This window comes from Gracilinanus agilis, chromosome 2 (assembly GCF_016433145.1).
Source record: "Gracilinanus agilis isolate LMUSP501 chromosome 2, AgileGrace, whole genome shotgun sequence".
Classification (NCBI taxonomy): Eukaryota; Metazoa; Chordata; class Mammalia; order Didelphimorphia; family Didelphidae; genus Gracilinanus; species Gracilinanus agilis.
This window is the reverse complement of record NC_058131.1, coordinates 223,981,581-224,003,467: the sequence shown is the minus strand read 5'-3', so window position 1 is coordinate 224,003,467 and position 21,887 is coordinate 223,981,581. Positions and strand designations below refer to the sequence as shown.

At 35.3% G+C, this 21,887-nt stretch overlaps 1 protein-coding gene across 24 annotated transcripts in view; it reads left to right on the top strand.

Annotated features, from left to right (window-relative positions):
• LTBP1 (latent transforming growth factor beta binding protein 1) overlaps positions 1 to 21,887 on the top strand; it is a 481,657-nt gene that overhangs the window by 229,004 nt on the left and 230,766 nt on the right. For all 24 annotated transcript variants that reach the window (XM_044663664.1, XM_044663663.1, XM_044663682.1 and 21 more), the window contains 2 exons: positions 2,005 to 2,229; positions 3,321 to 3,595. In XM_044663664.1, the coding sequence (XP_044519599.1) occupies positions 2,005 to 2,229; positions 3,321 to 3,595 (500 nt within the window). The remainder of the gene's footprint in view (positions 1 to 2,004; positions 2,230 to 3,320; positions 3,596 to 21,887) is intronic.

Genomic DNA, 21,887 nt, shown 5'->3' with positions numbered 1-21,887 from the left:
GTGTTCACTTAACTTGTTTATAGTTTCCCTCTTTATATTCAAGTTGTTCACCCATTCTGAATTTATCTTGGTGTAGGGTGTGAGATGTTGATCTAGACCTAATCTCTCCCATATTGTTTTCCAAATTTCCCAGCAGTTTTTGTCAAATAGTGGATTCATGTCCCAAAAGTTGGGCTCTTTGGGTTTATCATACACTGTCTTGCTGATGTCATTTATCCCAAGTCTATTCCATTGATCCTCCTCTCTGTCTTTTAGGCAGTACCACACTGTTTTGATGACTGCTGCTTTATAATATAGTTTAATATCTGGTACTGCTAGGCCCCCTTCCTTCACATTTTTTTTCATTATTTCCCTTGATATTCTTGATCTTTTGTTATTCCAAATAAAATTTGTTATAGTTTTTTCTAATTCAGTAAAGAAGTTTTTTGGTAGCTTGATAGGTATGGCGCTAAATAGGTAAATTAATTTGAGTAGAATTGTCATTTTTATTATGTTAGCTCATCCTACCCATGAGCAATCAATGGCTTTCCAATTGTTTAGATCCAGTTTTATTTGTTTGGAAAGTGTTTTGTAGTTGTTTTCATATAATTGCTGTGTTTGTTTTGGTAGGTATATTCCTAGGTATTTTATATTGTCTAGGGTGATTTTGAATGGTGTTTCTCTTTCTACTTCTTGCTGCTCTAGTGTGTTGGAAATGTATAGAAATGCTGATGATTTATGTGCATTTATTTTGTATCCTGCCCCTTTGCTAAAGTTGTTGATTATTTCTACAAGCTTCTTAGTTGATTCTCTAGGATTTTTTAAGTATACCATCATATCATCTGCAAAGAGTGATAACTTAGTCTCCTCCTTGCCTATTTTGATACCTTCAATTTCCTTTTCTTCTATAATTGCTACTGCTAGTGTTTCTAGTACAATGTTAAATAATAGAGGTGATAATGGGCATCCTTGTTTTACTCCTGATCTTATTGGGAAGGCTTCTAATTTATCAGCTTCATGGAGAGTTAGCTATAATACTTGACATTTTATATTTCAGATTAATGTTTGCAAAACACTTTAATTCAGGAAATCATCCCCTTTGCATCTTACAACAACCCTGTGAGATATATGCTGTAGGTGGGATTGACCCCATTTTATGAGTGAGGAAAGAAAGGTTCCTTTGGAAACTTACTGTAATAAGTGACTTATCCTATGTCCACATAACTACTAAATACATAAGTAGAGCTTCAGCCAAGGTCTTTTGTTTCTCCATCTACTATGTCACATTGCCTTAAACTGAGAATATGCCAAATAGGCTTGGATAGCGTGCTATAATTAGCACCTATTGTAATGAACTTTGGGGAGATGTTTTTTGATCTGCAGAAACAAAAACTGAAATAGCAGATGATGGTGTACCAGCCTCTTGTGCCTTTCAGGTGCTAGTCCCCCAAAGTCTTGGGAAGTAGCAGTCCCAAACATTGTTCTTATATAATGCTTTTCAGTGTCAACTAAAAAGCAAAACACTTCCTTTTTAGTCACCCTCTGTACTCAGCCAGTTTTGCTTATGGGATCAAAAACTTCACTCACCTTAATACACCATGCACATCCTTAACTCCTTGTTTTTGTCTGTTCTTTTCCTTGCCAATCCCTTTTCCAAGTCCTCTCCTTTAAGGTCAAACTTAAAAATACCTTCCTTGACTAATCAGACAACTTTAGTCTCAACCCCTCATCTTCCTAGCACTCCATAACCATTATTGTCTATGTTACTCATTTTATAATTACTATTGATTTCCTTATACTCTTGGTTATATAGGTGTGTGAATAGATATTCTTCCTCTCTGTGCCCAGGTCCTAGATTCCTTATAGGTCAAAACCATTTCTATCTCTTTGTATTTTTGACAGCTTTTTATTTCAGGATTTTATTAAAAGTTGGGGTTCAAAAATTTTGTTTATGATATCGGTATTGCATGTATGACACTGATATAAAATAACCAATTCTTTTCATTTTGTTATTTTTCTTTTCAGTAATTTGTCACCTTCCATGTATGAATGGAGGTCAGTGCAGTTCAAGAGACAAATGCCAGTGCCCTCCAAATTACACTGGGAAGCTGTGCCAGATCCCAGTACATGGTGCTAATGCCCCTAAACTCTACCAGCATTCTCAGCAATCAAGCAAAGGCTTGGGAACACACGTTGTCCACTCTACACATACTCTTCCTCTGACTATGACAGGCCAGCAAGGAGTCAAAGGTAAATATTTTCCTCTACATAGTTAATCCCAGTTGTATGACCCAGTATTTCTGGGCATTGTGAGAAATGTCAATTAGTATATAAATGGGAAATTGATGTTCTCAAATGAGAACTTTCACTTAGATAATGTCATGGATCCTTCTTTTCCTCACATTCTTCTCCAAAGTCAGTCTTTGAAAGTTGATGTTCCTTCTAAATGCTCAGAAGCTGCGTTAATTAATAACTCTTACTAGGGGCAGCTACCCGGCTCAGTGGAAAGAGAGCCAGGCTTGGAAATGGGAGGTCTTGGGTTCAAATCTGGCCACAGATACTTCCTAGCTTGGTGGCCCTGAGCATGTCACTTAATCCCTATTGCTTAGACTTTACTGCTCTTCTGTTTTAGAACCAATGTTTAGTTTTGATTCTAAGAGAGAAGGTAAGTAGAGGTTATTGAAAACAAACCAAAAAACCTGGTACTGTCTCAAAGATGCAAATTCCCTTCATGAAATTTGAGAGCATTAGTGATTTTTTCTTTCAAAATTACTGAGTACAAGTCTTGTTACAAATTTAAGATATACAGTTTATTAGCTTTTCAAAATGTCATGAGAAGCACAACAGAAATTCACTAGTTACTATAAGACTATGATATAGGAAATTGGAACTTTCTATTTTTAGAGTGAAAGAAAAATATTAAAATTGCTGTCACAGCAGAAACTATATCTATGAGAAACTTACAAGTAATGAAACTTTAATCTCTTTTATGATCCTTTGCAATAATCTACCTACCAATTACTGCTGAATCACACATTTACATCATAGGTTTATATAAGACATCCCCCAAACTATCTTTTGTGGGCTTTAACTTTCTTTTAAAGTAATACTGTCAGAAGCTATGTTTTATTTCTGCAGTCGCCTCTTTATTTTAGAGAAGCTTTTTATTCTGGAGTAATTGCAAATTTGAGGTGTATGACTGTTAACATCAAGTACTTTGCTGTGATTTTTGAAAACTGTTCATGTAATGTAGGCAAATTGTTTACCTTAATCAAAAATTTTATATTTAGAATATTTATTATTATGATCTATAGCCAATAATTTTTCTCTTCCTGTTTCAGTGAAATTTCCTCCAAACATAGTGAATATCCATGTGAAACATCCACCAGAGGCCTCAGTACAAATACATCAAGTTTCAAGAATTGATGGTTCCACAGGCCAGAAGGTGAAAGAAAGTCAACCAGGTCAATCACAGATCTCTTACCAGGGAGTTCCCATTCAGAAGACTCAGACAATACATTCAACATACTCTCATCAGCAACTCATTCCTCATGTATATCCTGTTGCTGCTAAAACTCAACTGGGAAGATGCTTCCAAGAAACTATTGGATCACAGGTAAGAGAGAGATATGAGTTAACTTTACACAAGAAGGTCTTTTAAGTTCCAAGCCTACCAACTTACCTGGGTGTCTCATCGATACTTCTACATGCCCCATTATCTTTCCCCTAAACTCCTACTTTGACTTCACTGTGCCTTTTTTGGTCTGAATGTTAGGCTATCCTGAAATCCATAGGAAAGGTATCCTATCCTCTAATATGTCGAGGCAAACTTTGGGGGTTTTATAAGAAATAAAAATCTCTGGACCATAAAGATCTAACTTTATTTGTGGGTAAATACAGTCAGTGGTCTCACCATGGCCAGCCTGTGGCAAAGACTCCATTTAGATATTCATCAGTTTGTTTTATAGGTTTTGACAATTAATTAACATAAATAAGTAACAGAATCACATGTTCAGAGTATGTTAGAAGCATGCATTTTGGTAATATTTGCTATGGGTTAATAAATTCTAAAACAAGGTTAAGATAGGACACATTTTCAAGCATTTTAATTAATCCTATAACTACTAGCCTACTGCCATCACACTGACTCTGGGAGGAGACTTAAAGATAAATCAATGGAACCTATCTTTATCATAAAACTCTGAGGAACCTGTAGTGAATATAAATCTTAACAGAATCAAGTAACTCCTGGATGTGCCAAAGTTGTCTGTCTGTTATCTCTTTAGGATAAACAACGCAAGTCGTGCACTCACCATTCCAAGTAAATACAGTTCATTGCCTACTGCATGAGTCACAGCACCCCTAGATTACAGAAATTTTATTCCTCAAGTAGAAGCTCTCAAATAGTTGCTATTAAATTCTAACATACTAATGAGATTAATATACTTCTTAGCTATTGTTATGCTTATAAATTGTTAATTTCTCAACTGGGACTAACTTTTTTAAAGATCATAGTTACAGTTACTACCTAGAAGATTAATTAGACTAAATGTGATCATCTGGTTTATGATTACTGTAAAAGCAATAAATGCAAATTCATTTTTCAGTTTAGTAATGTCAATATTGAGGGAAGGAGTCAGAAGTCACCCCATGGATACTTCTGTAGCTAATCTTTAGAAAACACTCAGTATTGCCTACATATTATTCATGCACCTCTGCCTGACTTTTAATAGACTCCACAATTTGGTGATTGTTACAATTCTGGCTTTTTCTCATATTACTTTTTTCTGTATACTTCAAAGTTCCATAAAAGTAGATGACCCTCAAACATGCCTAGTACTTTCCTTCCTCCATGCCTTTGCTTATTTCATTTCCCTCTACTTAGAATATCCTCTCTTTATTTAGCTCTCGAATTTCTACCCAGCTCTTAAAACCTACTTCACATTCCAATTCCTCCAAGAAGCCTTTGATTATCTCTATGTTTGGTAATGAGCCCCAACCCCAAACCTGCTGTACAACTTTGTTTGCATTTCTTTGATGCACTCATTTTGTCTTATTTTATGTTTCAGTTATGTGTATATTTCACAGCCTCCTAATAGACTGTAAGATCCTTGAGAACAAAGACTTCTTAAATGTTTTATCTCTTGCTGCACTTAGGCCAGTACTCTACAATTCATTCAGTTCTGCTCTGTCAACTATTTAAGAGTCTTTTACATTTAAAGCACTTTCAAGGTACTAGAATTGTATTATGTGCCAGGCACTGTACCCATTGCTGGGGATACAATGAAAACTCAAATGAAATAGTTCTAAATTAGAATATTAGAGGCAGGATACAGACTGGTATCTACCCAGTGTTAAGAGATGTGCAGAAAGGTCTCCATCACCTTGAATCAACAATCTGCAGAGAATTTGTAGGAGACTATCCATAAGAATAACTCAGGATGAAAGAGTATGGAAAGGAGGCTGTCTGAATTGATGGAGAGTGTATCTGCACTGATGACATATCCTTAATTGGAGTATTACTAAAAATATCTCTTACCTTGTAAGGAATAGGAGGTACCTTAATTGTTTTTTTTAAGGCAATGGGGGTCAAGTGACTTGCCCAGGGTCACACAGCTGGGAAGTGTCTGAGGCCAGATTTCAACCTAGGACCTCCTGTCTCTAGGCCTGGCTCTCAATCCACTGAGCTACCCAGGCACCCCCTTAATTGTTTTTTGAACTCCTTATTTTACAGCTGAGGAAGCTGAGTAATGTGAGAATAGGATTAATAGATTCTCTTCCTCTTCTTTAATACCATTAGATATTTTGCTAGACCAATAATGAGAATATAACTCAGACTATAAACTCCTTGAAGGCAGGCACTATCTCTTACTAAACTTTATATCCCTCCTAGGTCCCTAGCTCCTAATACAGTTATTTGCATACTTGGTAAGTAGATCATAGAGTTATGGATTTGAAGCTTAGAAGGGACCTTATTGGCATTGAGTTCAACTCCATCATTTTACAAATGAAATAATGAAGGCATGGAGAGATTAAATATCTTGGCAAGGGTAATACAGCAAGTATCCAAAATGAGATTTGAACCCAGGTCTTCTTGAATCCAAGTCTGGTACTATGCCTACTATATAATGCTGCTTCTTAAGTGCTTGATATTTTATTCATCATTAATATTCATGAATATTCATTTTATATGAATGCACAAATGGATCTCCTTCTAAAGAGGAACAGAAATTAATCTAGATCAGGGGTTGGCAACCTTTTTGGCCGTGAGAGCCATCAACGCCATATTTTTTAAAATGTAATTTCGTGAGAGCTGTACAGTGCTCACAGTGCATGCTCCTGTAACAGCGCCTGAATAAAAATTGACTTTATGGCTCCTGCAGAAAGAGCCATATCTGGCCCTCAAAAGAGCCAGATATGGCTCGAGAACCATACATTGCCAACCCCTGATCTAGATGGTTACCAGACTTAAACTCAAAAAAGTCAGCTTATGTGTAGACTCAGAAATGTAGCTGTTTATGTGATGGGATGTTGTCAGGGTGCAAAAGCTCCCCTTATTCCCAAAGTACCCCATTCCATTTGCTCTTTGATGCCTGAAATTCCTTAAGCAGAGGAAAAAAGCCTCTTATTTCACAAGCATTTAAAAAAATGTGTTCTTGGAAAACCTTCACTCCTATTCAAGATGTGCCCTACAAAGATTTAAAAAAAATATTTGTGCCTCCTTGCAATTCCTTGTCTGCCAGTGTAGTTGTAGCCAGTCATACAGATGGATTTTTCATGAATGGTAAAATAATTGTGCCAAAACTGACACTGCCATGCCAGTTTGCCTTCTTTTAAGGACTTGTTGACAATAGATTCTCCTTTTTGAGGACTCTGGAAGTGTGTTGTCATTGGGAATCTTCATGAAGAACCTGTTTCTTTGAGATGCTATGATGAACACTTTCCAAAGCCCTGGAGGGAGTTAGGGCAAGGGCCTCAGGACTGTGTTTTAATAATTAATGCTCAATATTGAATGGACATACAAAGAAGATGAATTCTTTATTTTATAGCAAAAATAGCACAAGTGATAAATTACAGGGAATTGTCATATTTGGACAGGATGAGTAGAGAGAACCATTTGTTCCATTCCTGTTAATCTATGAATTTTATTAAAAAATGAAATTCAAGGAATTTCTTGATAGAAGAGAAGCATTTTTTTGGTGACCTGGATATCAAGGATGTTCTAGTTCCATGGTATAGCTTATAAGAAATACAAGGCTAGAATAGGATGAATAGATTAATTAAACTCATTTAAGTAAATGTGCAAGGTAATATCTAGGCATTGGGAAGGCAAAGATCTTAATGATTTCAGAATTTTAATAGCTCTTTGACTTAAGGCAAGACACTTCTCTATCCTTGTGCCAAGCTAAGATATTTGTATTTTACCTTTGTGGTAACATAGAGTCCCTAAAAGTCTTTAGTTACATTTATGCATTTTTGAACAATAGTCTTTTAAAAAGCATTTTGATACCTGTGGAAAAGTGAACAATTTAACTAAAGGAGATATGCGCTTAGTAACGTAAGCTTATGTTTATATCATACTGCATAGTTAAAAAAGCACTTTACCTGCATTATTACCCTTGTGCCTCATTATAACCCTATGATATAAATAGCGTGGTACCAATATAAATTTTACAGGTAAAAAAAATAAAGCTCAGAGAGTTTATAACTTATTCATGGCCATATTAGTAAGTGGAAATTGACACATAATCTTAGTTCCTGTATCTTTGTGTCTAGTATTCTCTTAACCAAAGGAGAAATGGTAGAATCACATGAGAGGAAACCCTAGGAAGGAAAGAAAAAATTAGATTGGGGTAAAAAGATCATTACTGGAAGTATTTAAATTCATGAAATAACTAGAGCATTGTTCCTTTGCAAAAGAGTTTTCATCATGTTATTTGTTACTGAAACTTAGGGATGAAGTTGAATCAAAATAATATTAGAATGATTAGGCCACAAGACTTCCTTGTTCAAGAAGCTTTAGTAGATCCTTGCTGCTTTGAATGGATATAGAACAAAATATATTTGCCATTTAAAATCCTTCACACAATGGTTTTTGTCTACTATTTCCAGCTCGTTGCACATTACTTTTCACAATATACCTTCTTGATATTTCCCACATAAACATTATATTTTCCTATCTTGATCCATAACTTGTTCCTCATACCTGAAATACCTTGGCTCTTTATAATCTTTAGCTTCTTTTAAGACTCAGATCAACTATTACCTCTCACAAGAAGCATTTCCTAATTCTCCCTCCAAAATTATCTGGTACTTAATTTTGGGTTCTTTTTTAGTTGATTTTTTTTGACGGAAGTACTGTTTCAATAGAATAGAAACTCTTTTAAATTAATGACTTTTATTTTTGTCTTTATTTCCAACACCTGGTAGAGTTCTTGGCCTTATAGCAATGCTTATGGATTGAATGAATACATGCATGAATGCCTGAATGTCAGATCATTCAGTAAGTGAGAATTTTTCCTTGTAGCTTGCTAAAGGGAAAAATAGGAAATAGGCATAAAAGTTGGCAAAGAAAATCATTTGAATTAGAAATTACAGTTTCTAATTCTATTATCAATAAGATCCTTGAGCTAAAAATCTCAAAAGAGGAAAAACACAAACACATTCTGAAGGCCAAAAGGGATGCTACTAGTATTTATTTCAAATGTTTTCCTTTATAATGTAGAATTTAAGGCAATTGAGAGCACAGAGAAATAGGAAATAAAAGAATTACATGACTGACAGCATGCTTTTTTATGGCCTTAAATCTGAATGCTTCTGCCAAGATCTGGAAGGAAGGAAAAAGAAGATTCTTTGGTTTCCCTTGCCCAGGAATCAGAGCTGTGAAAATTCATGACAAAAAAAAAGATCTTTTCCCTTCCTCCACCTTTAAGTATCTCCTTTCTGTTAAATATGAAGATAAAGTGCCCATTAAAGTGTTCATTATTACCACTGGTTGACTGTGCCCAGAGCCTTTCTTCCCTAGAGTGGGAATTGATCAGTACAGACAGAGAAAGGATGCAAGTGGGGCTGGGGAAGAGGGAGAAAACCAAGCATATGTAAGAGAACATGTTTGCATGTTATTGGGTTCCTGCCAATGGAGAGGATACTTGCTCAATTTCCTTGAAGTCAAAGTACAGGGGCAGATGTTAAGATGCCAAAACGTAGTTTCCTAGAACCTTGTTAAAGAGAACTTCAGAGAATCAGCTGTGACCCAAACATCACCCTTTCTTCAGCCTGAGGAAGATCTAATCTGAACCCAGGCATCTTGTCTCCTAGAAATGAAGGAAATTGTCCTCATAGAGCATTAATGCCTAACATGGTTTATTTAACAAACAAAGAAATGAGAAAGCTGATGCCCACAACCTTTTCTAATCTTTCCCTGGATGCAGACCATTTTGCCTTGAAGAAAAATGTCTATATTATTGCATGGATTTCTTAAAACATGCATGGTCCACTTAAGAAATTTGACTAGTTGTAACTAGATTGTGTTTTTTGTTTTGTTTTGGTACTGAGATCACAGATTTAGAATTGGAAAGAACTTTAGGGGGCATTTAGTTCAGAGGTGTCAAACATGTACCTGTGGTCCACATGTGGCCCACCAACACTTCTGAATGTGGCTGAACAGTTTAAAATGTTTTTTAGGAAATTTTAACAATATAAATAAAAATAAAATAAAACATATATGATAACACATTTTAAAAATAATCCAGACATTCTAGATATTTAGCTTCATACTACCTTGGTTTCTTCATCTGTAAAATAATTTTAGAGTTAAATAATCTCTTTTAACTCTAAATACTAATATCTCATTTTAAAATCCAAAATAGGAGTAGCATTTTTTATCATAAAGATTTGGCTTCAAATGACTTTTGACTTTTTCTAAAATTAAATCTATGCAGAAAAGATCAAGACTTGCCACTCTTAAGCACTTTTAAATGCTTTAGACTCTTCATGGCTGTTTCCAAAAAGAGTTCCTCAAATGTTTTAGCCAATTACAGCATAGTTGAAATAAGCATAGAATTTGTTAACTTGATACTTTGAATGGTGCACTGGTCATTTGTATATTTATGTCTCAGCCATTTAAAAGATATCTGATACTTGTAAATTTGACCAAGTGCCCATATCAAAGGGATTTAAAAAAAATTGTTTCAGGTCAATGAAACCTACTTTCAGGTTGGGAAAGAGTGGCTAAGCAGAATAATGTATGGCTTACTGGTTATGTGCTACACACACACAAACACACACAAACACACAAACAAATCTATTAAATTATGTTCTAGCACTTTTATTCAAAAGACAACAATATTAGCATATAGACAGACATCATATAAGATAAGGTAGACCCAGTACTTACTTTCAAGGAGGTTACAATTAAGGATAGATTTCATTGACATAAAAATTAATATATATGTAAAAATCTACATGGAAACATAATCAATCATGCAAGTCTCCTGAATGCCAAGGATGGCCTCCCTTCTGTCTTCTAAATCCTTAATGTATTTCAACATGTACCTCCTTTCATTTCCTCCATTAAGCTTTCCCTGATTATTATAGGCTGCATTGCTTTTGACCACTGCAGTCTACAATGCTATACTTCTTGGAATTCCTATCGTAGTTATATGTGGCACAATGCAATTTTTGTTTACTTGTTTCCCAATTATTTTATATGTATATAATTGAGACTTTGCTAGATTTGAGAGCAGTGGCCAAATCATAACTTCTTTTGTTTTTCTTGTAATTAAAATGTAATCCTTCCCATAGATTATAAATTTCTTGAGGACTGGAGTAGTTTAATTTTTATCTCTGTATCCTCTGTGCCTGGCACATCATAGGTGTTTCATACACAATTGTTGACTTATAGTAGAACTCTAGGTGATAATTAATTTTTGGTAAATACTTGATGATTGAATGAAATAAATATCACTTATTTAAAGAGGACTAAAAATATATTCACATACAAAACGGAGAATAAAGAAGGGATCTTAAAAACGTGCATGTTTAGATGGAATAGACTTGGGGTTAATCACCATTTGTCCCACTTTGTCAGTTAAAAAGACTTCAGAGATGTAATGAAATGTTGGATTTCTAATCTGGATGGTAAAAAGAAGGAAACTTTATTTTGGAGTAGAGTCGTTTTAGTTCTAATATTCTAGGGTCAGCATAGCATAATTAGATGAAGGAATTCTTTGACAGTTATGCTCCCTTATTTGTAAAATGAGGAAGACGGACTAAATCAAAAGGTGTTAAACATGCTCTCCACAAGGAGAGCAGCTAAGCCAGATTAAAATGTAATTGGGAAATATTTAACAAAATAAAAATACAACAATACAGATAATGTTAATATGTAGTTTTCTAAGCCAATGTGCTGCCTGCAGGAATTCTTACGTATGAATTTAGGTTTAGTAGACTGTTTCTTTCTGCATTTGACACCACTGAATAGATTACATCTAAGTTTCCTTCCAGCCCTAAATCTATGATCTTATGATATATAGAAACTCTGAAAGAGATAAAAATGATGACCTTCAAAACAAAAGGAATTACAAACACAGCATATATTTATTAAGAGACTGCTATGTACAAAACTAAAAGAAATGCTATAGTTAGGAATAGTTTAGTCAAAGATTTAGTTCTTTTTCATAAGTCAGGTACAACAGCTATTGAGATACATTATGATCAGAGTGATATCTGTAACAAATTATTCTGTATAGCAGAATGAATCTGCTTAAGTAGGACAGTTCTAAAAGTGATAATCTGTTTAAGGGATTATATTAATTTAGGAAGAATGAACAAAGCCTGAATTAATATAGTGGCTACTAGAATAGAGAGGAAAGAATGGACTTGATAAATGATGTTGTAGAGAAAAAAGTATTAGTAGCACATTCCAGGATTTAATAAGCTTAAGACCAGGAAGTTATTCTTAACATCTAACCTAAATTCTTTACATTAATAAGCCACCCCTAAGGGTTCTATACTTTAGGCTAAACAGCCACAGTTCCTTAAGGTTTTCATCATAGGTCTCATTTTCCAAACCCATTAATCATTATTTGTGCCTTTCATCTTAACCCACTTCAAGTTCTCTGTAGTGTCAAGAAATAAATCACCTTTGCTTAATACTTAGGAGCCATCAGTGAGCTAGACTAGTATGTGTAGATGGAACACAGCAGGACTGTCTGATCCAGATGATTCTATTCTATGTTGCATTTATGGTTTCTTGTTGCATGCTATTCTACCTCCATCCTTCCTTTTATGAGCCTTAGTATATCTCCTTAGGACCAGTCAGGAACCTATTTAAGAATGAGGATTTACACAAAATGTAGTGGCAAAAATAAACATTTTAGAGAATATTTAGACATTTAAGTTTGATGGAATATAATCTTTGAGGGATAATTAATTATCTTAATGATACTCATCATTCCTATTTTCTTTTCTTAATATCTCTCCTAAACAAGTATTTGTCTTATAGAAGTAATACATTTAAGTTAATTTAATTTAGTTTTCATCCAGGATAAAACTACATTATGAAATTTCTGAAGTTATTTAGCAAAGAAAGTTCATAGAGAACTGGGAAGAATGATATTTTTTACCTGAATAACATAAATGTACACATTTCAGAAACCTGTGGATTCTCCTGTTGTGAAATAGTAGAATTATTAGAGTAAAGCCAGTGAAAGGCCACAATTGAATAATTTATGTAAAATAAAATCAGATGTTTCACACTTAGTGATTTTTCTCCTTTTTAAAACAATTTTGCTTTAGTGTAGTTTTAAAAAAAATTACCATTTCAAGGACTAGCATAGTCTGGAATTCTTGGGAATCCAGGGTTTGGCTGTGGATTCTTTTAAACAAATACACCATCAAAAATCGATGCAGTTCTATTAACCAGCCTTTGTTTATTGCTTCATTCACAGTAGATACTTTGCAAAATCAATATCCCAGAATATTAGAAGATTAAATATATATCAGATACCATAAATGCCTAACATTGCTTTAATTTATCTAATAAAAGAAACCTGGATGGACTTTTTTTTTATAAAAAGCTTGCTTGTAAAGAATGCCTTACTGAAGCCAAAACAAATTTTTTACAAGTCTTTTTAGAAAATCTGGAAGTATTTAAGAGTTTTCCTCCTCTTCATATGAGACAATGCCTGTTACTGTGCCAGTGATACATTGGACAATAGTCTTGTTTATAATAATCTGCCATTAGATCAAGCTGATCAAGTTTGTGGCCGAGCAATTATATCAGTAACATATTTCAGAAATGTGTAACTTTTTCTCATTCCCAAATATAAATAAACAGGCTCAATGCTCCATTTTGTAGATGTCGAATAGCTCTCATGAGGTTTCCTAGTTTTCTTTTGGATAGACAACTACATGATGCTAGGGGACAGAAGGACATAATTTTTCTTGGAAGTTGTCCCTTAATAGAGGTGGAGACAGTGCGTTTAGTTCACCTGGAGGATGTTTATAGCAAAGGAGAAAAAAAGAAGAGATGTGTCTAGGAGATTTTAAAAAATTAACATCTCACATTAAGTATAGCCATGGATTCCCCCACTCAAAGGACCTTATTCTTGTGAGCACAAAAACCCTCAGATTTCCAAAAGTGAGATTCAAATTGCTGAGCTCATCATGCTATTGAGTGAATAGCTTCTGAGTGCAAAAATACCATAGAATTCATGCCAAGTTATTGGTGATGCTTGTTCCTTGGGGTGGGTGGATGAGTACATAAGCTGTAAGGGTACAATAATTTATATGATGCCTAGGAGGTCCTGATTGTAGAGATTCATTTTCTGATAGATTGCAGCCTAAAGCATGAATTGATATATCTTTGCATTTCTTATTTGATGTAATCTAGGAGAATTTAATTTTAATTAATCTGAAAAAAGCCTACAAGGTATCTGAGGGATATTTTGTTTGGGAAGAGAGTAGCATCAAGGGGATGGAGTGTGTTTTGTGGGTTCCACAGAGTTGTCTCCCTTGTACCACTTGGCATTAATTGATTATATACAAATGGACAAGAGCCAAATGACAGTATCTGTGACAAATATATAGACTCTTCTGGCTCAAAGTAGTTGGATAAAGGGTGGTCAAGCAAGAAATGAAAAAGGGAAGGTCCAAAGATGGAGAAGAATTTTGATAATGTTAATAATTCATACAATTAGCAAAATTTGTTATTTATTTTATTTTATTTTTTTAAGTTTTAATATTTTATTTTTTTAGAAAGATTTTCCATGGTTCCATGTTTCTTGTTTTTACTTTCCCCTTCACCCCCCCGCCCCCATATCCAATGTGCATTTCCGCTGGTTTTAACATGTGTGATTAATCAAGACTTATTTACATATTATTGATAGTTGCATTTGCGTGGTAATTTAGTGTCACATCCCCAACCATGTCCATATCAACCCATGTTCAAGCGGTTGTTTTTCTTCTGTGTTTCTATTCCTGCAGTTCTTCCTCTGAATGTGGGTAGCATTCTTTTCCATAAATCCTTCATAATTGTCCTGGGTATTTGCATTGCTGCTAGTACAGAAATCTATTACATTAGATTTTACCACAGTGTATCAGCCTCTGTGTACAATGTTCTCCTGGTTCTGCTCCTTTCACTCTGCATCAATTCCTGGAGGTCTTTCCAGTTCACATGGAATTCCTCCAGTTTATTATTCCTTTGAGTACAATAGTATTCCATCACCAGCATACACCAAAATTTGTTCAGCCATTCCTCAATTGAAGGGCATCTCCTCATTTTCCAGTTTTTTGCCACCACAAAAAGTGCGGTTATAAATATTTTTGTATAAGTCTATTATCTATGATCTCTTTCAGGTACAAACCCAGCAATGCTATGGCTGGATCAAAGGGCAGGCAGTCTTTTAGAGCTCTTTGAGCATAGTTCCAAATTGCCAGCCAGAATGGTTGGATCAGTTCACAACTCCACCAGCAATGCATTAATGTCCCAATTTTGCCACATCCCTGTATGTGTGTGTAGACAGTAAGACTTTTGGGAAGAGAACTGTATTAGGTACAATTGAAATAAGTATTAAATTTGGCATTAATCCTGGCTGTGTTACTTATGAACCTGTGTGACCATAGGTAATCACTTGACTTTTCTTGGCCTTAGTTCTTCTTCTATAAAATGAGGGGATTGGAACTGTATGACTTCCAATGTCCTCTCTTCCTATAACTTATCAGTTAGAGTAAATGGCCTCTGATATCCCTTTCTGATTCTGAGATTTTGAATTGTGCCAGTGGAGTTCTTGTGCCAAATGCCACTATTTAAGTGGTATTAGTTTCAGCCTATAGAAAACTGGTTTGTCTTGCCTTTAAAAAGAGACCTGGGGGCAGCTGGGTGGCTCAGTGGATTGAGAGCCAGACCTAGGTTCAAATCTGGCCTCAGACAGTTCCTAGCTGTGTGACTTGGGTAAGTCACTTAAGCCACATTGCCTAGCCTTTACCATTCTTCTGCCTTGGGACCAATACACAGTAGTGACTCCAAGACAGAAGGTAAGGGTTAAAAAAAAGAGACCTTCCAAATCAAAATTCAATGTAATGTCCACAGAATGAATGGGACTAAATTTTCCAGTGTTCAGTTCTTCACCCATAGGGTCATCCTGGGGCATAAGTACTTTGCCTAAGGTGCTAATGGAGCTTTTGTTGTCTGTTTTGGGATTAGGTGGGTAGTTGAATATATGTAGATTAATTATGATTGGATGCTGGATATTAGTACCCTTCTAAGGTAAGCGTCTAGATCCTTGTGGCAGCTAGGTTGCTCAGTGAATAGTGATCCAGTCCTAGAGACAGGAGGTCCTGGGTTCAAATGTGGCCTCATATACTTGACATCAATTGCCTAGCCTTACCACTCTTCTGCCTTGTAACCAATACATAGTATTGATTCTAAGATAGAAAGTAATGTTTTAAAGAATAAAGCATTAAGAATAGCAATTTTTCCTTGGGACCTAATGGAGAGTAACCAGAATAATCAATAGGATGGAGCATCGTTGAGATAAATACAAGATATGATATTATTAGGACAAAATTGAACATAATTAAGGGCCATGCAAGGAGTCATTCCAGTTATATTACATTATATTAGTCTGTGTAAGTGTAGGTGATAGAGAGATATTAATAAGAGTTAACAAAATAGTTAACATTGGACACATCTTATTTAAGCCTCACAACAATCTTGTAGAAACATGCACATTTTTGAGATGAAGAAACTGAAGTTCAAAAAAGTTATTATGATTCATTTTTAACTTCAGAACTTTTAGATGTTGGTTGTAAAATTACAAACCCAAGTCTGACTTGACTTCGGAGTTCATTGCTATTTCCATTACATTTTACTAATAATCAGGGTTTGAATGGACTATTTGAAAAGGTGGGAGTTGAGAACAGTAGACACAAAGAGGGTACTAGGCTTTTCCCTTCAGTTGGTGGCCATCACACAAAAACACTGGGATACATGAATTCATGTTTGAGATAAGTTTTTCAGCTCTTTTATTCTGGAATCTTATTGAATGAGTGAATAAATCAGTGATTGATTGAATAAGTGATTGAACAGCAACAAATTTAATACTGTATTTGAGGTACGATGCTATGCTTAAGGGATACAAGAACAACAAAAAACTCCCAACAAGATAGCCCTTGTACTTAAGAAGTTTAAATTTTAAGTGGGGTAGAGGGAGAAGACAACACTTTGTTTTGGAGGAAGAAAAGGCAGTATCTCATTCTATCACTTCTTTATGGCTATAAGGTTTGAGTGTTGGATCTTTCTCCATGTGGCTCTGGTGTATTCCCCTTGTGCTAAATGGTTTCTAGACCATGCTGTATAACTGGTGAGAGAACTTAGTCTCAGATGACAAATGCCTAAGTTTTGAGGGTATAAAATGAATGCCACAAAGACAGTGATAATTCAACAGCATCTTCCATTCCTTCCTTCTTTTTCTAGGTGCCAGAGTTTGGAGGATCATCAGCAATCTAGACTCTCTAACAATAAGATTTCATGTAGGTAGGAAAGACCTAGGGAGGGATGGTCATAGTCCCAATTAAAATACTAAAAGAGCTGTTTTCTAATGATGCCCTTTATTTACTCTGAGAACCTTACTTAGTGGTTATTTCCAATCCTGAAATAGTCCAAATAGCCCATTTTATCAAAGAAATATCATTTCACAGATGAAGCTGCTACATTCTAAGAAAGTGGAATGATTTGTCTAAGTTCACAAATTCCACTACTCATTAGTGATAGATCTGGAACTAGAATTCTTTCTGCTATAACATATTATCTTCCCCAAAACCATGATTAATTAGATAGATTAGTATCTCCTCTACCTCATCTGTATCAAAGGCTTCCATATTTATGTCCATAGAGAAAGTCATGCTTCACAAAGTTTACTGGGTTCTCTTGGTTCAATGGAAGTAGACATGCTCAATGTTAATGCTCTATATTTGCATGTCAGAGTATTGTCTTCAGGGATCTAGTTATTTTCTGTCAGTGCAGTATCTTGGTAGAAGGTCAAAGACTGTGATATCACTGAAGTAAATGTGAGTAATATTATATCAGTGCTTTATCTGAATGGGGGTAGTGTTTGGGGCAGGGCTTGGAGAACATAGAAAATCACTGAACACTAGAATATAAAATGAGGCAGGATTATCTTGAGTGTGGAGAGGTAAAAGAAAGAGCTAGCTGGGCCTGAGACTTTTCATCTACTTATTAATTTTGGGGGCTAGCCTTTTTGGTCTTTAGCCATGTCCGTGGGCAAATTAAAGCTATGCTTAGAGGCATCTGGGTTCATGGATATCTGGTAGCTAATGGGAGGTATTGCTGGGTAGAATCTTAATTTTATAATATTATGATGGTTTGGGAGGGCAGCACCATGTGAGATGGGATCGTTATACAGGGAGAGAGGCAAAGTATACATGATTGATGTGATCAAAACCAAGTATTGCCACATTTGTGGCATGAGAAATGCTTCATTATGAGTGCTTTGAAATCAGTGGCCTAAATACTACCTATGAACATATGCTTACTTGCATGATAATTTATAATAATTTTTATATGTATAGCACTTAATATTTTTCAGCACAAATGTCAATTTTTTTCAAATATGCATTTTCAGATGAATGTCAATTCTCATATTTAAATGCTTTTTGCAATTATTGCTTTCATAGAGGGTTGGGGATTGGGGTAAGTGACATGTTTCTTATGTCCTCCCACTTTCTATCACTCGTTTTAATTATTTATCTATAGATAATCTCCTAGTAAATATTGAATGCTACCTATTGGTTGACTATTTGTCAGTCACTTGCCCTTGACAGTCACTAACAAGTGACCACGGATAAGTAATTAAGCTTTCCTGAGCCAATTTCCCTATCTGTAAAATGGAGATAATAATAGCACAAAGTTATTGTGAAGATTATGTGATAATGTAAATAAAATACTTTGCAGGCATAAAGCAATGAATAAACGTCAGCTGTAATGATAGTAATGAAGTTAATTTTATTTTATGTTGATGCATTGATCTGTGATTTCATTCATATGTTCATTTCTTCTTCTGATTTGATTGACACCTATTCATCCCTTCTTATCCTGTGTGATTTTCCATTTTTTTCTCCAGAAATCCTCTCGGACTGGGCTGTATCATCCTTTTGATATCTTAGGGGTCCATGGATATTAAGCATTGGCTTTTATTTATGTTATATGACTTACTCATTGTTTTTTTCTGTTTGTGTATATCCTCAAAATTATCTTTTGCTTCATTCCTTGCATTGTATTGTAACTTATAAAATAAATACAGAAAGTATAGTTCATGTACTTAGAAAACCATGATAATTATCAATTAATTTAGGGTTTTCCTCACTAGGAGAAATGATCTGCAAAATCAGGACCTTTGTCAGTGAAATTTTCATGATTTCATTTGTTTCTTAAATCTTCTTTATTCTCCCCCCCAAGAACTTGAGCTTTACAGTGATAGCCATTGTGTGTGTGTGTGTGTGTGTGTGTGTGTGTGTGTGTGCGTGTGTATATATATATAATGACTCAAAGGCTCTCTGCTTTACTGATTAATACAAAATTTTCAAACTAAATTAGAATGAAAAGATCACCATCATTTAGAGGTCAACTCTACCCTGACTTCTGGTTCTTTATCCACATGGGATAGGATTTTGTGGAAAGCTAGCCTTCACATTCATGTTGTCCACTCCATGTGAAGGTATGATGCTGTGTTGGAGTTTACTTTGGCTAGTAGCTCTGCTGGGATGTCCCTCCAGCTGGGAAGGTCTTCATGCTGAGCCCCTAAATCCTCTCCTGCTGAGTATTGAACTCAAACAGTGGCCAATATGCTTTAACATGATGGCAGACTGTAATTTCCCCCTCTTTCTGATTATCATCACTTTTTCATTTTGAACTAAATTGTTGCCATTTTTCTTTTAACCATTTGCTAATGTTGAGGGAAAGGAAGGGGTTTAAAATATTATTTTTAAAGCACTTAAAGGGAAGGAGGGGGGCATGGAAAATTATTTTAAAAGGCTTAATCCATTATTTTTTGGCATACTATGTTTTTCACTAAGATGCCAATAACATGAATTTTTAAAAAGATGTCAACACCTGAGATTTCATCAATGTATAGAACTCCTTCTGTGGAAATACCATTTATTGACAATCAGTTGCTGCTTTCTAATTTATAACCCTATTGAGTTCCTTGGGGGCACTGAATTGTTGTTGTTTGCTCTGTATTAACTAGTCTGTGCCAGAGATAGTACTTGAAACTAGATATTCTAGGGACAAGAACAAAATTCTTTTGTTTCAGAAAATAGAATTCAATCTCTTTTTTCCTTGTCACTGGACTGGATTTATGTCCAAATGCTGATCTTTTTTGAAATTTCTTTACTACTTGGAAAAGTCTCCATGACTTTACCCTACCTTACTTCTCTGACCTTTTACTCAACTAGTTTCCCACCCACTCACTTTGTTCCTGTAAATTTGGCCTCCTACTCCCTGGCCTTGCCTAGTGTCCTCTCTCAGCTGGAGGTTATTCTTTTATGTGCCCTGCTTCAAGGATCTGGAATTTCCCTCCCCCTCAGAGTCATTGAGTCACTTCCTTTTTTCATATCTTGGCCTAAGAACAGCCCTGCTTGATGCTGCAAATGAGTGGGAAGAACCCTTCCTTGTATTCCCTTCCATGGCTTTACCTCAATCTGATTCTCAAAAGTATTTTCATTTTTATTGTTTTCCAATTGTACATTTATTGAATTGTTTCTGTATCTCAAAAGGAATCTCTTTTTCCCCCTATAAAACACCCTTTATTTCACCATAGGGAATTTATTTTATACTCCATTGTGTAGCATAGTTTAAATGTAATTATGTACATGTTTCAGAAACATCCTTTTGCTTATATGATAAATGCCAAACTCTTTTGTTTGGTATTTAAAGCCTTTATGTCTGGCAGTAACATGCTTCTCCACGCTTAGGATACATTATTCTCTTTCTTGTACTTTTCAGTTTCACCTAAACTGGAACATTTGTCTCCTGCCTCCATGACATTGCACTGACTGCCATAATCTGTTATAATTCCTAGTTTCCTTCAAAGCTCAAATATAGTATCATCTTCTATTAATAATATTTTTCCTTAGTTTTCAAACTTATTATATGTGAGAATTTCTATATACAAAATTGAAGAGAAAAATATTGTTTATGAATTTCCTGCATCTCCATTACATATAATGTGTATTTCTTTTAAAAAATGTATGAATTCCATGTGTCAATTTAAAAACTTTCTTACTTGTCTTTCTCTCCTTCTTAAAGACCTACTTCTGTTCATTTAAAAGTGCTTTTACAATAATCTTATTTTCATCCTCTTCTTTTTCTTTTTTTTGGAGGAAAGTGTTATTATCATCTCTATTTCCCCCTTTCTTTCCAAATTCTCCCCAATTAAAAAAATTATTTTAATAAATAAGTATAGTTAAGCAAATCAAATCAATATTTCAGGTACATAGAACAATGTGCATCTCAATCTTCACTTTGAGTCCCCCACCTCTTTGTCAGGTGGTAGATATCATGTTTCATCATTAGTTCTCTGGAGTCATAGTTGGTCATTACAAAGACTGGTGATGGCAAAGCCCTCTTTAGTTCTGACCTTACTTTTCTTGATTCCTGCTGCTTACCTCTACTTTCCTAGCTGTGGCAGTGTTCTGGCAGGCATTAAATGTCCCATTAAGAGTTCTACAGTTGAGTGCCCTTAACCAGGCTATCCTTAGTTCTCTCCCTTGAGGCTTCCCTAATTAGGGTTCTAGCTGTTCAATCAGGGAAACTTTTCTTGCCCATGAGGCTTCCTTGATTAAGTGGTCTACCACTAAGTGGTCTTCTGTACATCCTAAGTTTTCCTTGAAGAGAGCTTTAGATGATTTTTGTCCTTCCTTAAGACGCCTTGGATGAAGTCTGCACTCCACCTCCCACCCCTACCCTCTCTCCCAAGGAGCTTGCTTCTTTACAACACTAGTTGGTTGATCTTGATTCTTTGGGATTTCCAATCAGTGTACTAGGTGGTCTTCTGTTCCCTTGGGAACTTTGCTGATCAGGGTTTTCAGTGGTTTTCTGCTTTTTTTTTTTTGATACTTCCTTGGAAGGGCATTCCTCCTTCTTTTCCCCTCTTCCTTAATCAGGGCTCTAGACAGTTTCCATACTTCTTGGCATTTCTTTGAACAGGTATTGTGTTGTGTGTCCCACTCTTGAGGCTTTCTCATCAGGGTTCTACTGTGTAATGCTGCTAAAGGTTTCCTGTTTACTCATGTGCACTCCTGCTGGCTTCCCTGGTGGTACTCCTCTGTGTGTGTATGTGTGTGTGTGTGTGTGTGTGTGTGTGTGTGTGTGTGTGTGTGTGTGT